We start from the raw sequence: 19,258 nt of genomic DNA, 5'->3' as shown, positions 1-19,258 counted from the left end.
ACCAGCAGTCAAGGAGTTAGTTAAAAATCCCAAAGAAATGAATGCAGAAGATCCAGCATTCCCCCAGAACAGAAAACTCCAGTCAGTTTTTCCACAAAAATATGACAGAGTTCCCCCCAATATTTCCAATGTCCTTCCCCAACACTTGGAAGATGGATGGCTGACCCCTGAAGCACACTAGAGAGAGCTAAAACACTTCTGGAAATATGCACCTTACATGCTAGTTTATATTTTGTACTTACTTCTCTTGCTAAAAGCATTGAGCTGGTCAGTATATACTAAATAAAATCTGTCATAGCATAAGTCACAGCTATCGGGTTAAAACAAGTACCTGGTTTGTATAAAAAAGTCTGAGAGCGCTGTGGTTCTGTGGTTTAGGCACAAGACTGGGATTCAGGAAACCCTGAATTCTAATCCAGGCTCTGACACTGACACCTTCTGCAAATCACTTAACCTCCCTACCTCAGTTTCCCCATATGGGGAAAGGGAAAAAATGATACTTAATTACCTCTTCCATAAGACTGTTGTGAGGATTAATTGTCCAGTTTGAAAAAAGGACTTTGAACATGAAAAGTGTTACATTGTTTCAGTGATGAGTATTATAGTAAATTAAAACACCCAGGTATTTCTGCTCAGTTTTCTTTCACTTTGATGTCCTTTATTTATTGTTTACTTGTTTGGTTTTGTTCACATTCAGTTTAGAGATCCAAGCATTTCAGATCAGGACTCCTATTTCCATTATTAATATTTAACTTTGCATACGTGCCTCCCAGAGGAGCTAAGTCCACAACTATGTCTAATGACAACAGCTATTATCTCCTCATTTGAAATAACTCAGAAGCTGATGCACTTCATGATAGGAACCTCTGCTTTAAGAACCCTGCTCCACACCCAAGAACCCCAAGGTGCTTCTGGCTGGTTTCTAATTCTAATCTCTCAAAGGTTTTGCAATTTAGTTTGTTAATTGTCTACATCTGAGACATTCATCTAAAACATCTACTATTACATTACTTGGATTAAAAGAGATGTTCATAAGAGTATTAGACTGGTTCTTGCACACTGAAAGCTTTTACCCTTACAACACCACCTGAGTCACCCATAAAGGTTTCTGAAGAAAGCAGAGAGCTTTTTTTGTTTCCAGTTTAAAAACACACACACACACACACACTCATACACACGCACTTTCTCTCATACACACACACACTCTCTCTCTCATACACAAAGTAGTTAAAGTTCCTTGTTAAAAAGAGTTGAAAAATGTATAGTCCTTGTAAATTAAATACTACAAGTTCTTAGAGGAGTGATCCCTAAACATGCATAATTCACACTAATATGATTTAATTCTAAGCCACTGGAAGATTTATAGAAATTAAGTCTTCACGTGCATAAGGATAATGAAAATATAATTTGGCTCATGAAATCTTTATATGTATCTTTATATTTCAACAGTGTAGTAATTACAGATGCACTTTAGACCACTGGAATGTGCCCACATCTTGTGACTACTCAGAAACTGAAGCCGGTGCAGAATGCCAGGGCCGTTTCACCAAGAGGAGTGTCATGCTGGGAGCATGCTACACCAATGCTCTGCGAGCTGCTCTGGCTACCTGTGAGATCCAGATGTCGGCCTTCGCCTTTAAAAACTCTGAGTGGTTTGAAACCCAGTTACCTGAGGCAGTGCCACTCTCCCACTGCCATGATGCCATTGCTGCCGTCAGCAGAGGAATTGAAGCCAAGGCAACCTTACCATAAAAGAGCGGGAGCTGCTGGCATGGCAATCTCCATGAAGGCCTTTCCACTTTGGAACTTGCTTTCCCCATTTTGATCTGCCAGAGCAGCACAGATATATGAACTGTGCAGTTACCTGACAAGGCCCATTTCTTCTCCTAGGGTTTTGGGAAGGAGGTGGTTTGAAGGAGAGGCTTATATGACATACATACACACACACACATCACACTGCTGGAGCCCTAGGGTGCTGTTGTGTATCTACCTTTGATGGAACGAGCACTCTATCAATTGCCATAGAGGCGAATGAGTTAAGATTGCTTATTTTTAACTGGATTGCTGCTAAGCTGTGATATTAATTTTGAAATTTACAAGGGAGGAGTCTGTCCTAAGTTTATGTATTTAAAATATGTGTATATATAAAAGCCACTCTATATAAAGCTGCAACAGCTTCAACAACTGTCTTGGTTACATATGAAGGATTTCACTGAGAACGTGTTCGAGGGAATCAGAAAGCAGAGAAAAGGTCACAAATAAGCACCTTAGGAACAATGAAAGCTTTTCTCCATGCAGCAGTGGGAGAGTTGCTAGAAAAACTGAAAAGGTATTAATCAGAAGTGGCTATAAATCCTCTGGAGTTTTGCTCTTATAAAACTCCTCAGAGAAAGTCTTGAAGGAAATGCAGGTCAAAGCCCAAAAAAGCTCTTGATCAGAGATTGCTGGAGGAAAATCTTCCCAGATGCCGTTTAATAGGCAGCAATCACCCCAGGAGTGGGAAAGCCAAGTACGCTTGAAACATGGTTGCAGTTCCTAATAGGCCTTGTCACACTTAAGGCACTGCAAGCTCCATCCAACGAACAGCTGAAGCTGGCTGGCGATTCATAATGCCAACAGTTTAAAGTTTATTATGATGAAAGCACTTAATGACAGCCATCGCTAGGGGCCCATCATTTATAAAGCTGTGCTGAGTATTAGACATGTAGCATGACCACCAATTTTATGTCACAATTGCTACCATAAAATGACCTTTGGTGATTTTTGCTGCATGTGGTGGACAGCTCTTCTTTCACATTAGTGCTCTGTGGCTTTTCTTTGCAGACTATTATGCTGTCTAAAGCTTATTTGGCACTGTCGTGAGTCTCAACCCTTGTTATTACCCCGAAGGCCTGTCTACAGAAAAACTCTCACGTTCTATTACGGCACTCCAATAATTTACAGTTCTTACCATCCTTAGTTAGTATAATAATTTAGTGCACATATTCCTTTATTGTTATTCATTTACTAAAAGTTCTTCTGTTTCTATACACTGCACTAGACATCTAACAGGGGGTAACTAAAATATGCATGTTCCCATATTACCAGATATGGATAAAGCGTTTTTATTTTTAATTGTCAATTGAAAAAACCGGTAAGCAAAAGCAGTAGATAATAGTTGTTCTGGGAGAAATCTCCTTAAAACCTTAGGTATAAATGCTACACCTTGCACAAACATGGAACATAATTTCAGTGCATAAGCCACACACATACATTTGCATGTGAACAATATTACTTAATTACATTTCAATTTTTAAACCCGCTTTGTATACTTAGAAGGTGTTTAAATACCTAAGCACTTCACTGTCCTGATGTAAAGCATTACAAGTAAAGTGGTCTGTCCATGCATAAACACCTTTAAGTTGTATATATAATTTTATAAATGATATAAAATCTGTTTCTAGTCCATGAAAAAAATCACACTAGCATGGCACACTGCAATTTTGGAAGGATTTAAAATACGTGATTTCTGCTGGTACCTACTGTATTGGGTTTTACATAAAGCTTTTTTCAATAGGTAAATTGTTACATGACAAACTCATCTTCCACCATTATCATCTGCTGTTTGTGTTTAACAACAGGAGTCCTGGTCTAACAAAACTGTTGTAATGGCTGTACAAATTACTCAGCTGAAAGCTTTTCACCAAACCAAACAGTATTAATCAGCAGTTCTTATGAAGGTGCTAATTAAAAACAATTTTCTTCCTCAGTTTGCAATACTAAGCCATCTTCATTTGCACAGTTTCCAATATAGAGCTACTGTATACACTCACACTTCAGGGCTTCTATTAACTATTGAATCTCCTATTACCTATTTTATTACATTCCTGTCTCCCAAGTTTACAGGCTTGTTGACATTTTAGAAGTCACAGCATGATATGTTTAATCATTTTAAAAGTACATTAATTGAAGTCAGAGAAAAAAATAACAGCCTCTTAGAATTCATGTGCTATCAGGGCACAAAGCAAATAGAATGCTAAAATCTATTCTTTGCTAGTAACTTGGCATGCTGAAACAAAATTTTAGAGCTAAAGGAGGCATATGTCTAACACAGAGCACCCTTTTTGTTTTGTTTTAATAAGCCATCTTTTACAATTGTTATTGCATTGATTTAATATCAGTATCAGCAGAAAAAATTCAGCAAATGTAAGTTTATTTCTTTTTCAAATATTTGTTATTTATTAAAGTACTATGCTAACAAATGTTGCTGTTCCACCGTTGTTGGCCACAACAGCTCTTTGTGTTTGGGGGCCTTTGCATCTGTTGAGTTTAACCTAGATTCATGGGTTAAAATGTATCTTCTCAGGCTGTGGAATGCCATCTGGACTACTGTTTGTGCATCTTCCCTCTACTTTCCACACAGATTACACTCGCGAAGGATAATGAGGATCCAACATCCCTGTTCGACATAGATGGAAAATGTCCACTGCTGATCCAGCCCTTACAATGCGTTAGGCTTTTTGGCAGTAATCCAGCTGCTAACTAAGCAAAAAGCTTGAAAAGGCTAAATGTTTTTAAAAAGAAAAAAGTGTTTTAGGAAGTTTGTTACATTCAGCTATTTGAAGAAAAAAAACAGTGGTCAGAGAGGAAAGGAATATTCTGGTTAAGACACAGCCGTGAGACTCAGAAAATCTGGGTTCAATTCTGGACTGTGTCACACACTTGGGTCTCTGTAGCTGTGGGCAAGTCACTTAACCTCGATGTACCTCAAATCCCCCATCTGCAAAATGGGGTATAATGATATTTTCTTTCTCTCACCCTTTATTTATTTAGGTTGTGCACTTGTCAGTGTACAGATTGGCTCTTTAGGTTTGAACAGTGCCTAGCATTGACCCCACTCTTGGTTGGGATCTGTAAGTGCTATCATAACACAAATAATAACAACAAAAGCTAGCATTTGAAACCAACCTTGTCAATCCGTTCAAATAAGTTGGTCAATTTAGGACAGGCCTCAGGCTGTTGAAATATGGCAGTGAAGAGCTGTCGCTATCTTAATCAACCATTGAATCTAATACCGGAATCAACAAGTTCAGAATGACAAATTCTGCCCCTGCCAATTCTGAGGGGAAAAAAACCTACCAGATATGGCTACTCTCCACATAAATCACTTCTACAGCATCTTCCAACTGAGGTTCTTAAAGCACTTTGGAAGCAATGATTGATTCAGCTTAGCCACTCCCTCACTCCCCATTCTTAAAGATGAGAAGTGGGAGGCACCAAAAGATGAAGGCTAAATCATGCACTTACAATTTGCCCCGTATAAGGGGAGGAATGTGGCTGCTACTCTCTTGCTTCAGGATGAAATGCTCAAGGCCTTGGCCAGTAGCAGATTACTACTGGTCGCTTCCCCCTCATGTTAAATTAGTGGTACTGGTTGGCATGCTGAGGAGGTGGAGTAAAGGTTCTGCCTACTCCCTGCCCTTAGGAACAATGAAAGCTTTTCTCTATGTAGCAGTGAAGGGAAGCTGCAATCGGCATGAAGCACTTGCTTACCCATAAATTGCCAAGCTCAAGGTCTAGAGAGGCTGCACAGGATGTTACTCCCCATTCCGTCCCAACACAGGCATGTCAGACAGGCCACCCTATTTGACCCGCCCAAGGCCACACAGAAATTTTATAACTAAGCTGGTATCAGTTATAACGTTTCTTGACTCTGAGACATGTGCCTCATCCATAAGACCATCCTTCCTCACAAATTTGCTCCCCTCCCTTAAAGCTTTATTTTTACATTCTATCAAAATGTTAACAAAAAGATTGGCATCATAACCTTTCACACATAGGTGCTGGAACTAGGAGTGCTGGAGGTGCTGCCTCACCCCCTGGCTTGAAGTGGTTTCCATCCTATACAAGGTTTACAGTTTGGTTCAATGGCTCTCAGCACCCCCACTATGCAAATTGTTCCAGCACCCCTTCTTTCAGGTACCCTGGTCAAGATCTCCTATGCAAATACTGATATATTACATACTTTGGATGAAGTGGACTTTTCTTTCATGTAAGCAACTATTTCTTTTCACATTTCATAGTCTAAAGATTATAGCTGACTGCCAGGGAATACAAAAACATTCCCATTGCAACAGATTCTGATATGACGAGGATCACAAGTAGCCATTTTAATCTGATTATGGAGGAAGAAGCGATCTCCATCAGAAGTTCATTACATATGTAAAGGAAAACTTACATCAGCCTAATGACCACACTGCACCTTTAAGTGGGGGGTGAGGGTGGAGTTTTCTGGCTTGCTGGGGAAGAAGGAATAGTGCTTTATGGCTGGTAGGGGGAGCAAAGCTCAAAAGCTACAGCAAAAGGGGGCATGGGTCATCCCTGACGCATCCCTAGGGACTGGATTGAAAAGGGGCAAGCCTGGTGAGAGAAGCCCCTTTTTCCCAGGTCAGGCGGAGCAGCACCCACCCTCCATCCTCTTGGAGGTGGTCAGGACCTGCTATGGTCATCACACTAGCTGCTCCTTTCTCCGTGGGCTAGGAAGGAATTTTTCCCTCACCACCAGATTGCCCAAGGTGGAGTGGGGCTTTTTTCACCTTCCCCACAGCGGGTTCGGGAGGGTCTTTGTTATGGTGAGTAGGGAAGAGAGTTAGGCTATGATTTTGCAACTCACTATGTAAGTGTGGGGCGGCTGTGCAGTGCAGATACTCCATAGAGAAGGAATACAGTGACCAGATAAATGTCCTGGTAAAGGACTTAAAGGAGATGCTGGTTAAAAGAGTGGAATGGGGCGAGGGTTGGGGATCCTAGACTGGTACGGCAGGGAGCCAACCCCCTTTCTTATAGCCCACCTTAACTTTTGTTCAAGTGGTGGCGGGGGGATGGTAAGATCCCAGGCTGGGGACCTGGATGGAAAAAGAGAGGAGCTGGCAGAAGCTCTCCCAGGTAGATGTTGAAATGATCATGTAGTTAACTACACTGTACACTTTTATCTGCTGGGTAGCCCCAGACTATATCAAGTGTCTCCTGTCCTTCTTTCAGTATAGCCGGAAAACATTCCCATTGGCTGCCAAAGATAACAAAGGAATAATAATACTTAGTATTTAAACCATGCTTTTCATCTTCAGAGTGCCTTACAAATATCAGTTACGCAATCCTAATATTCCTTTAAAGAATGACGCAATCTGTATCACATTAAAAATACAGTTAAAGCAGGACACATACAGGACTTTGACACATTTATTTTTAATAAGCTTCTTTTGGTGACCTATGAACATAACTTTCTTTAAGCAGAGATCTTTAGCATCTTAATTAAAAAATCATTGCCTTTTTATTAAAATTTGAGAAATCAGAAAGTGTTTCCAGTCAACGGTACCTTCTAAAGACAGTAAATCTGAGAGATGTCCTTTACAAAACAATGCTTAAAATACACACACAAGAAACCCCTCCAATTGTATACCTTTACAGTACAGATTTTGAAATTAACAAATATTTAACCTAATACTGACAATCAGTGGAAAATTACAAATTAGGGGCCCAATCCTATAAACTTTTAGGCACATGAGTAGCTGTACTCACTGTTGAGCTACCGGGTGTAAGTGTTCACAGAATCAAACCCCAGATGTGTTCTTTGGTAAAACTCCATCAAGTACACTCTTAAAGGAAGATAGCCAGCACCTAGTGCAACAGCTTATACTAACACTACAGTTTTTTTTTTATAAAAAAAGCAATAACTAGCTGTTCATTTTAGTAAACTTGCTTATTCCCTGGAGGAATAAAGAACAAAAATGCCATTTCCAATGACAATAGTTTTATTTCTGGCAACTATATGTCTTTATTAGATTATATTGTAGAGAATATTCTCAAGCCCTTCTTACAAAGGCAGAGAGGATCTACATATTTTCATATTTCACTATGTCTTTGGCTTTTCTTTGTTGGTTACAAAGATTTCCTTGTACCCATTCCTTAGGGAAAACATGTCCTTTGCTGTATGTCCAAACAGAACAAAAACTGATGAAAAGTATCTTTACAACAGCCTTAAATATTCCTAAATGCTCCTTATTTCTTATCAGAAAATATTCTTCTATCAAGAGTTTGAACATGAAACCCACAACATCCATAAAGGAGATCTACTGCTGAACTACTAGGATAAATGGCTGGTTTGCATTGCCCCTGGTCTTTATCTAATACGGAGAATAGACTGCTGTTTTATCAAAAGAGGAATAAATTGCTGTTATTGTGATGTTAGCCCATCACTTGGCATTGCAATTCAAGTTTTTGTGAGAAAGAAATGTATGATCTAACTGCGACTTGACCTATGCCTTCTGAGATCCATCTAGGTGCTCTAATGGAGCATAAAAAGTGTTGATTACAAGGACATGCAAACTGGTGGGGAAAAAATTTGTTTGAGGATAGTCCTGAAGAGAAAAGAACTTGTATAAGCTAGTGGTTTACATATAGCTCAGTTTGTTAAATGTGAGAGGAAGAGAATTGACCAAACGTAATTGTTTTAATGTATTTCAATAGGAAACTGCACATTTAACAATACTAAGTATCTGATTGGGGTTTTTTACCATTCTAAAAGTGTTTTGGTTAAAGAGATTGTGCTTAAAGATCCAGCTTGCTATTTCAAGAAATCATTAGAACATATTATTAAACCATTAGAAAAGAAGAATATGATCATGTTTCTTTGTAGGAAAGCTGTCCTCTCTCAGTGCTATATTAAACATTTACAAAACATTGTGTATTGTGAATCACAGTATATCACAATACACACCCAATTTGAATAAGATGATTGTTTGATTGCATTAAAAGAAAATTCCCTAGTTGCCATAGCATTCAGAATGTCTTAGGACAAGATCTATTTTTAAAGAGAGGTTTGTAGAACAGCAGCAGTTAGATTTTAGTCCTGATAAAGGCTCACTTTTCATTCATAGTCAGAGCCTAAATGTGCTCTTCTTGTACCTAACCAGATAATAAGCACTCAGCACACTCCCCCTTCTTGACACAACACACTGAGACTAATCACACATAATTGGAGAGGAGGAGCAGAGGGCTGGGCAAGCTATTGTGTCCAAAGGACAAATGGTCAGTTTATGAGGCTTTTGTCCGATGCATAATTTCTTATATATCTACAGTGGTAAAAAGTACTCTGCTGCAAAAAAAAAAAAAAAAAAAAAAAGAAAAGAAAAAAAAGAAATCACCAAAACAAGTTAGAACATTTCAATTTTGCATGGATAGAAAAATCAACAGGGAAAATTCAAGAAAGGCAAAAGAAAAATCTATGAGGTGACGTGTGCACTTTTTAAAGGAAAACTTTAAAGAGGAAACTATTTGCTCCCTAACTGAATGAGAAAGCTTTAGCACTTTCAACTGGTCAAATGCAACCACAAAGCATATGATGTATGTGTTTTCAAATACAAACAAAGAAATCATGTTTAGAGAGATTAACAAACATGCAAGCTGAAAGGCATGAGAGAGAAGGAAAACTAGCTGTAGAGCTTTGTAAATATATGCATGTCGTTTTTTTAAGGTGGAAATATAATTGAGAAAAACTAAGTTCCTAAAATGACATACAGAAAGTCTCACAAGGTTTCCTCACTGCAATAAATGAAACAAATTTTCCTTATCATATTTTATGATAGCCACTCAGAAAAAATAAATCACACACACACATAATTAGTTTTCATTTGTCCTTTTTAAAAAAAAATGATTTCATCTTCTATTCATGTTTGGTTAAAACAAGAAGAAAGGGGTAATGGATGTTTTCTTCATATGTATCTTTTTCTTCTTTTTTCAACTGCAAATAAAAAATGGAACAAGTAAGCAAACCAGTGTTAACACATTTTTAAACTACTGACACAAAATGATGTTTACTTCTTAGCTAACTATATTTCTTAGTGTGAACAATATTACAACTGATTAAACAGCTTAAAACCTCCAAAAAGCTTAATGTCAAATACTATCACAGTTACAGGATTGTATATCAAAATAATTATCACAGGTTTGTAAGTGCATTTTTCCCAACTGAGGAAGGAAAAAGTGGCATGTTGCTTATAAAAATGTCTGAGTTATATATTCACAAATTACTGCATTACTCAATTAATTAAACCAGATTCAAATGAGATTTAGGGTCTGACTTAAATCCACAAAGCAAGGACATTCAGAATGAAGGCTGAAACTTCATCCTTAACCTACCCCGTAGTGCCTCAGTATTGCAGCAGATTTAGTATTTAAGATCACCAACTGTTTGGGGACCCCTGTAATACCTTGACACAACAGGAAGGTTTATATGGGCCTAAGCCATTTCAAAGGCTATATTGCAGCTTCTGATGGTTTTATTTATTAATGATGTGCAATTCAAAAATTCTTTTACTAATACAGAATTATAACGGCACCAGTAATTAGAGCAGAACCATTTGCACTGCTAGGACTAGGTTATCTGAGCGTTTCTGATACATACTCAAAATATTTTTTTTAATTATAAATGTGTGTTCAGGCAGTTGACTAGAATGGCTTATTCAGCTAAAGTTATTCTTGTAAATACATTTAAAATATATAAATACATATTATACTGATAAATGAACTATTCTCCCATAAACGATTCTCCCCAAAATATTACTTTTTATAAGTTTTTATAAAGGTTTTATAAAGTTTAAAAAAGTTAAATTTTTATCATTTGTTTAAATACAATGTCAAAGGGGGGAAATGCAAAAATGTGCATTTAATACTGACACAAATTAGAAAAACATAAGAAATACCAGATTAAAGATCAATACGGTTCTTAATCAAAATTGTTATGCCTTTTTTCTCCATGGAATGGATTAAGGATTTTAGTTGGTCTATGTCACACAATTACTAAAATTATTTCACCAAAGGTCCTTTACATAGCATATTCTTCAACTCTGACATGTCTCAGTGTAAGCTACTGTCCATGAGCAATTAACACACATTTCCTTTTTCATAGTGGAACATAAAACTGATCTATTCTTTAAATTCTAATCCACTTTACTAAGAAGTGTTTGAGTATAATTACTAAAGTAATGACAATCTGCTTCCCAAGATCTTTAACTTTACCACAGGTGGTTCACTTTGTTTGCACAGGATTACTCATCAATTTCACAGTATCCTGGCAGCTTTTACACCAGCAAACTATACATTTTATTCAGAGCATAGAGTTTTATGAACTCCACTATTTCATTAAGACAGAAATCCAGCAAAATTAGTCAACAGATTTTCTTTAACAAAAGCAGAATGAATGGGATACATCCGCTAATTTCTCTCTCTTGAACCTTTCTCTTTTACTTGTTGGAATGGAAGAGGAGCACCCAAATATATATCTGGACTGGAGGATAGTACAGCTGAATAATTTCCTGGAGGAAGGAAAAGGTAAATACTACTATTTCTATGCACTTCCTTTAGACTAGTTTTGTGTTAGTTGATCCACTTAACTACATCAAATACAGTAATACATAGGATGAAGAATTCTCTATACAGGAAAGCCCCCAGAGTAATATATAGGCTAAATAAATCTTGTTTGGGGATGTGACAGAAACCATATGCCCCCATGCTACTTTTAACCTGGATTCTATAGTGACCTCTGGCGGCCAGCATAGAGGATCCGTTACAGTATTTAATCAGAGTCCAGATGCACCTCAACTCTCAGAAGAGACAGAGATGCTAAATAAATAAATAAAAAGCCACACGGAAATATATTATAACCTGTCACACAGTGTAAGTGGAAATGTAAGGTCAGAGTACTAAAAACACATATAAAACAGTTTGAAAATACCTGTTTCAATATGAAATGTTATGCAGTGTAAGAGTAATTCCATTTACCAAGGTTGCACATCTGTGCCCAATTAATGAGTATAATTTTGTGAAATGAAAAAGCACCTTTTTATACAAATGAACAAAAAGCAAATTGTGAATAAAACAATTTTTCAATTTTGTAGGCAAAAACAGTGCCTACTAGGACTGAAATAAATTACATAGCTGCTATTAGCAGCATTGTGCTTTACCTCATAATTGGATGTAACACGCTCAGACCTACAGGGTGAATAGCAGCAGCAGGAGTTTACCCTTTACAGTATCCACTGTTTACTGTTTACCCTTTACAGTATCCACAATTATCAACAGCACACCGTACAGATTATAAGCGCCAGCCACTTGTAATGTGGCATTTTGAATAGATAAGCAGAGGTGCAATGTGACCATTCTTTTGACATAATGTCCTGAGCTCATGTCACAGCCTTTCCAAGTCTGTTTTCATTATATACACAACAACATAGTTTCTAGGAAGGAAAAGCTCCTGAAACTTTGGGGGGAAAAGTGATTGAAATATAGATACATGCAAATGAGATAGTATAAAAGGCTGAGAATATTTTTATTCACATTTAAAGTTAATATTTCCTAAGGCATATCATTATAGAACATAAATTATGTACTTAATATTCTCAAGGTGACATAGTTATGTACCAACTAGCCTGAATATAGGTAAAAAGTATTTGTCTTTCTTTGCAAGTACAAATTAAAAAACAATGTTTCAGAAACATACCCCTACCTTATGCTGTTTGCCTCCTGAACAGGCTGATTCCGTGATGTGGGTACAATTTAACTAAAGCACTGGCATAAAGTGTAGAATGGCACAGTTTTGATTACAGGCTTGCTTTTTAACGGAAATAAAATTTCACAGCTAACAATGAGAGGTGAAAAGTTTAAGAGGCAAAGCTGTTCCTCCTGATCACTGACTGTTAATCAGCTTCATGGGTGGTTGCCTAAATCTGTGGAGATTTTTTTTTTTTTTTTGTTACTTGCTCTACTGCCAAGATTGTAACTAATTTTTCCCCCTGTTGTAGGAGGAGGGGTGAACAACTCCCCATAGAAGGCAGCTGTGTATGAGTGACATGAGGCACTAATACAGAGGGCAAAATTAAAATTCATGAATCTCTTCATGACCATTTGTGTAACAAGATTAAGACGGGACAGCAGAAAATAGCTGCATTATCAGGCTTCTTACAGTTCTCCAGCTGGTTACGCTCTATTCCAAAACAGTAGGGATAAGAGGATAACATGAAGCCTGAAGGAAAACGCCTATCCTTCATTTGGGAAAGATGAGGTTTGGAAGGAGACACATGTGAAGAAAACTGATTCCTGCTAAACATGCAAAACTTTTAAACTGTACTTTTAAGCATGAATGTAAAAATACAACAAAGGTTCAAGTGACAAAAAGAACATCAGTTCAATGATTGGATCAATACTCTGCAAAAATGTTTGCTTCTTTAAAACAGAGTGTTTTTGATTTACATGGAGATAATTAACAGTTTTTTTCTGGCTCGTCATTTCTCTATAATTTACTCTGTCTTCAGGAAGATGCTTATTAATCTACCACACCCTCCAGGGCCTTTTTTTTAATGGTCTTGTCTAAATTATGGGAGAGATTTACCCATATTTTGTGTGAAAATGAGCACTGAATTTTAGGTTTTCTTAGATTATAAAAACTAGAAAAGTAAACAACCAAGCCTTACTCTCAGCTGATATAAATCAGCATAGCTCTATCTGGGAATCTGGCCCACTGTATACAATATTTTATAACTATACACTGCCATTTCAGTATATATTCTGTGAAAGGTAACTGTGTTTGCCTTCATTTATCGCACGCAAGGAGACTATGTTCCCATTTGCTCAGGTGACACGATGCACCATCTTGCTAGAGGCAGCAGTGAAACCCGAAGCAGTTGATATTCTTGTCCTCTGAATGAAAAGGAAGCAAAAATCCGTTTGCTATTTGTAACGACTGCGCTGTAAAAGATAAACAATGCTGTCTTAGGGCCAACTTTGGCGCTCACTCCCAGAGCTTAAGGAAGACAGAAATACAACAGATGTATCATCACATTTCCACTGAGTTAGGAGACTTGGAAAGCCAAGAGGCTTGAAGGAAGATCCCACAGCTCTCTCTGTACCATATTGCCAAGCTCTATACTAGCTCTCATGGGCATGCAGGAGGTGTGGACCTTGTCTCAAGGTGAACTACATGGATCCACCAGACCTCCATCTACAGGCTGACCCAGTGGCCCTGGCCAGGTTGCACAGGCACTCCCAGCCTTGCCTCCAATTTTGAGCATGAGTACATGGGGGTGGGACGAGAGAGAGGAAAGGAGGATGAATTTCATCCCTGAACCGTTATGTAATTCCCTACACAAAGCCCTTTGGCAGAGAGGCATTTTGTACTTAGATATCATGATGACAGAAAGAGAGATCAGGATTTGGACATCAGCAAATACTGAAGAGGCCCTCTCTTAAATAGCACAAAAATGTGCAACACAAGAAGTGCATTAAAAAAAAAAACAGTTTGGAAGTTTATATTTCTTATGTTTTCAAATGAGGTTAAGACACCCATAATTTAATAAATAATAATAAACAAAATATTATTCTTGTGTCTAGCCTGTGGCACGAGGTAGAGCACATATTAGAATGCACCCATGCAGTGAAATGTCCCTAGGATTTTCTTTCCTCACACCAGAAGAAAAGGAAAGAGAGATAAAATATGTTTGCATTTCACAGCGGAATAAAAAAGTCACTTCATTTGTGAGCAAATTGCTGGGTGAAGATACCAACAGCTCTTTCTCCCAGATGTCCTGGCTGGAGATCTGGGTGCAGGGAGCAAAGGGAGAAAAACTATGCCCACCATGAAACAACGGGAGAAAAACTGCATCCCTTTCCAGGGGACGGCGGAAGAAAAAGTGCTAGTTGATGGCTGGGAAGGATGACCCTGGGCCTGATTTTCTGATCTCATTGATGCTGATGTAAATTAGGAGTAACTCCACTGAAGTCAGTTAAGTTAGCCTGATGTAAAACAGGCTGATGTAAGTGCGACAATAATCAGGCTCACTGCATCAATTTCGTTAAATTATGTGATTTTGTGTACATGTAGCTAGTCAGTTTTGACAGGAGAAGTTTATTAATGTGAAAATTACACAATCAAAGAAAGTACTTTGACCTTTTCCTTTAGAATATCATGTGCATATATATTTCTAATATAATCTAATTCCTATGTTATGGTGCAGGGGTACGTATCTAAAACATTTAGCTGTTTTCCCACAAGGAAATCAAGATTAAATTCTGAGAAGGCCTGTATTTTGCACGGGAAATACTTGCAAAACTGTGAGGGGTTAAAAGTAATATCTGAGGTCAAATGGGCCCACCACAGTGGATTTCTTTAAGGTATGAAATAGTGATCTAAAAAATGCAAGTAATAATATGATTTTGATAAGCACTGCTGCATGTATACTGGAAAATAAGATTCCTAAAAAGTTTTTTATGAAATACCTTCATTTCTGTGTCCTGTATTACCCTACACCTATAAATAATAAAAAAAGAGACTGATAACAGTAGCTTTATGTAAGTAAGCTTAGAAACCACGCTCAGATAAGTGCTTTTGACCTAAATCTTGTAGTGCCTCAATCTGACATATAACCCCACAACTGTGAAATTCTGTATGAGATTTAGCAGTTTGAAGCTGCCAACTGACCCAGCCATAAAGCAACCAGAGATAAGGATTTAAGTTATGATATGATACAATTAGACATTCACCTTCTATTTATTTCAGTATTTAACCTAGTTAAAAGTTGCAAGCTTTTTATTAAAATGTAAATGTTAGTTTGCCAGATATATATAGGTGACTAACCAACAAATAAAAATAAGAAATGGATCCCATAAATTAGACTCTACTGAATAAAAAGACTGGTTATATAAAAACGGTAAACAGGAGATGCTTCTGTAAAACTCTTCTAGAGAGGCAAAGATAAAGGATGGTTCTACCACACAAAATAATCAGATACCAAATAGCTGTTCAGAAACAGCACACCTAAGGAGTACTTTAATCAAACATTTAGGTTACCTGCCAAAAGGACCATGATCTCTTCAAAATGCAATGCGGATTAAAGTGTTATCTAACACAAGCAGAAAACTAACCTTGGAGTGGAAGTTCGAAATATGTTCATCATAATTTTCATGTCTTTGGACAGAGAAACCAGCTTTTTCAGCTAGATTGCAAAACTGGTTTAAAGTATTCCCTCTGAGTGGAGCAAATACCATTGCTTTCCCCTAGAACATTAAAAAGAGAATTTACACATTTTTAAAATTGGAAGGGAACCAGATATAACATACCCTGAGTAATCTTTTAATATATTCCTGCTGAAAAAGTAATTTTTCCCTGGGAAAAGCATTTATATACTATTCATAAATCTAACTGTTCAGAATGTGCATGATTTCTCTGATTAAAGGACTGCAAAATAGAAGGCCGCAAATAAACATTTTAATCCGAAAATGGCCAATTGCAATAAGTTTGATCCTTTTCACACAATACCTGTTACTCTATGTTATTTAAATAAAACACAGAAAAATCATTTATCACATACATACATTGCAAAATCCATCTGTTTGATTGCACTGGCAAAATCCATCTGTTTGATTGCAAGGCATCATACAAACACCGGGATTGATTTTCCTCTCTCTTATATCTGGTTAAATTAGGAATTACAACAGTGTAAAACCAGCAGAAGTTAGAGGAGAATCAGACTCAATCTTTGTATAAAAATATGTACTTTACATCACCTGTGCACCTCAACAATTTGGCCCAATATCTGCAAACCATATTTCAAACACAGCTTACTGTTCATACAAAGAGACAAGATCGGTGAGGTAATATCTTTAACTGGACCAACTTTTGTGGGTGAAAGCAGCAAACTTTCAAGCTTATATAGAGCTCTTTTTCAGGTCTTGGAAAGGATCTCTAGTCCCCAGGACCTTTCCCAGACCTGAAGAAGAGCTCTGTGTAAGCTCAAGAGCTTGATCCAATTAAAAATATTACCTCACTCACTTTATCTCTAATATCGTGGACCAACAAGGCTACAACAAAACTGCCAACAAAAATGTTCATGCACAGAAATGTTGAATCATTCAAGACGATCTGGCCATTTTTCATGTCCGGGCAATACGAGAAGGTCCATTAACTAAATTTTTGTTCATCCTTTTGTATGAAGAGAACACACAAGACTTTACTCTGATGTGATGGATTTTAGACACTCTTCCTCCGCCCCCACAGCAACACTAAATTTTAGTCCAGAGGCTATGACACTTGCTAAAGCATCTCTTAAAATCTTGCTTGCAAAATTAATTCAGATTGGCTCAATATGAATTCTGTCACATGGAATGAAAACTGGCTGAATGACTCTAAACAAATGTTAACATTAAATAACAATGTATTGAATTGAAAGAAGCTATTTAGTTGGGTGCCACAAGGTTCAGTGGTAGGTCCTGTTTTATTTAACATTGATACTAATGGGAGGTTAAAGAGCATGTTAATGAAATTCACAGTTGATGCTAAATTGCGAGGTGGGTGCAGTAATCACCAAGGAGACAACGAAATAATAAATGGAGATCTAGATAAGTCAGAAAAATGAACAGGACATAACAAATTGATAGTCAGCTTGAGAAATGTATGCTAGTTATGTCTGGGGGAAAAAGTGGTCAGAACAATTCAAGAGAATGGAAAGATCCTGGAAAGCTGTAACACTGAAAGATACTTAATGGTGATAGTGGACATCAAATTAGATATGTGCTTGCAGTGTAATGTGGCTCATGTAACTTTGAGATGTATAAACACATATTCAGAGACAGCACATCATGGAAATGAAGGTTCTATCTATCTAGACAGCTAAAGTACCTATGTGGCACCTCACATTCTCTAATGTATTTATCCTCTAACACCCTAAAGTATTCCCATTTTACAGAGGGGGGAACTGAAGCACAGAGAGCCGAGGTGACCTGCCCAAAGTCACACATGAAGTCTGTGGCAAAGCAGGGACTTGACTTCAGGTCTCCTATGGACTAGGCTAGTGCCCTAGCCCCTGGACTATTCTTCCTCTCTTTCTACAACTGTAGGCAACCCTGATACTGGATTTTGTTCTGGGAACCACATTATCAGAAACTCGAAGGAGGGTGTAGTGGTGGTGAGGGGAACGGCTGGAGGGACTGATAAATAGTTAGCTAGGCTATGTGACAACTAAGATGAACAAGAACGAGGTCTACAAATATTTAAAGGGTGTAAATACTAAGGAGGGAATTATTTAGCATGGTATGTTAAGACATAAGTAGGAATAAGGGGATGAAATTAGGAAAAGGAATGTTTAGGTCAGATATCAAGGAAGCATCCTCACAGTGAGGTCTACAAAACAGTAAATAGTCTCCTAAATTAAGGAGTGACTGCCCCAACTTTAGAGAGAGTTCATATTAGATCTGACAGTGCACTAGAAAATGTACTGTAAGGAATAATCCTCAATCAGCAAACAGATGGGCAAGTAGACCTAAGAAGTCTTTTGACACTTTTTCTATTATTCCATGACTAATAATAAGGTGTAACTGGGTGCAGAGAAAGTCAGTGGAATTGCCCTAGCAAAGTTTAGATCATAATATGAGCCCAGATTGTGAAGTAAAACATTAAACAAAAGGAAATGCACAATCAGAGTGAAATGTGCCAAACCTTCCTAACATTTTAGCATCACACGACCCTCTTCAATGTCACACATCTAAATAGTCTTCTCTTAAGGGGGGTCTTCAACTGAAGATCTTCCCACCCTGATAATGCTCCATGTTACAGAAGACAGGGACACCCTTTGGAACTTCTTATCTTCTTGAGGTCCTTCACCATTGGGGTACTGTTTGCAAAGCACTTCCTCCACTCAGGGTCTGAGCCTGCTGACCGCAGAACACGCTAGCTGACACATGGAAAGAAATGCGGAACCTCTTGTATGGAGGATTGGCCAGAGCCAGGCCCCAACATACTGTTTCCCTCAGCCCACACTCCAGCAATTTTTATGAGAATGCAATACTCACACAATAATGTTATCAGTACAGTTTAAAATTAGACTCAGCATTCTATGAAGACATTCCTTTCACATTCTATGTCGACTAATCCCTTTCAAATTAAATCCAAAAAAACATATTAGAATGAACATACTAGAACTAAACACCATATTAAAAACCTATCTGAATTGGGTTGAAAAGTTGTACCATACATTAAAACTTCAAAAATGTGAATGACATTTTATCTAAATCATGGTACATTTGACTTTTCAGGCCAAAGCTTCCCCTGGTGTAAATCAGGATAGCTCAATTGATTTCAATGGGTCTATCCCAATTTACTCTAGCTGAGCATCTGGTCCTTAACTGATAAATGCTACAACAAATCATTGATTAGGATTATAACTAGAATAATCCC

The 19,258-nt window shown here is 37.6% G+C and overlaps 1 protein-coding gene across 1 annotated transcript in view; it reads right to left on the bottom strand.

Annotated features, from left to right (window-relative positions):
• Positions 1 to 9,632: 9,632 nt before the first annotated feature.
• The window catches only part of CAMKMT (calmodulin-lysine N-methyltransferase), a 340,626-nt gene continuing 331,000 nt past the window's right edge, over positions 9,633 to 19,258 (bottom strand). Inside the window, exons 10-11 of the mRNA XM_084623065.1 lie at positions 15,952 to 16,083; positions 9,633 to 9,778 (exon numbers count right to left, since the gene is read on the bottom strand). Of these exons, the coding sequence (XP_084479191.1) occupies positions 9,701 to 9,778; positions 15,952 to 16,083 (210 nt within the window). The 3' untranslated portion in view covers positions 9,633 to 9,700. The remainder of the gene's footprint in view (positions 9,779 to 15,951; positions 16,084 to 19,258) is intronic.

Source organism: Lepidochelys olivacea (assembly GCF_965140295.1).
Source record: "Lepidochelys olivacea isolate rLepOli2 genome assembly, chromosome: 3".
Lineage (NCBI taxonomy): Eukaryota > Metazoa > Chordata > Testudines > Cheloniidae > Lepidochelys > Lepidochelys olivacea.
Note: the sequence above shows the minus strand (reverse complement) of the source record. Positions and strands in the feature narration are given on the sequence as shown.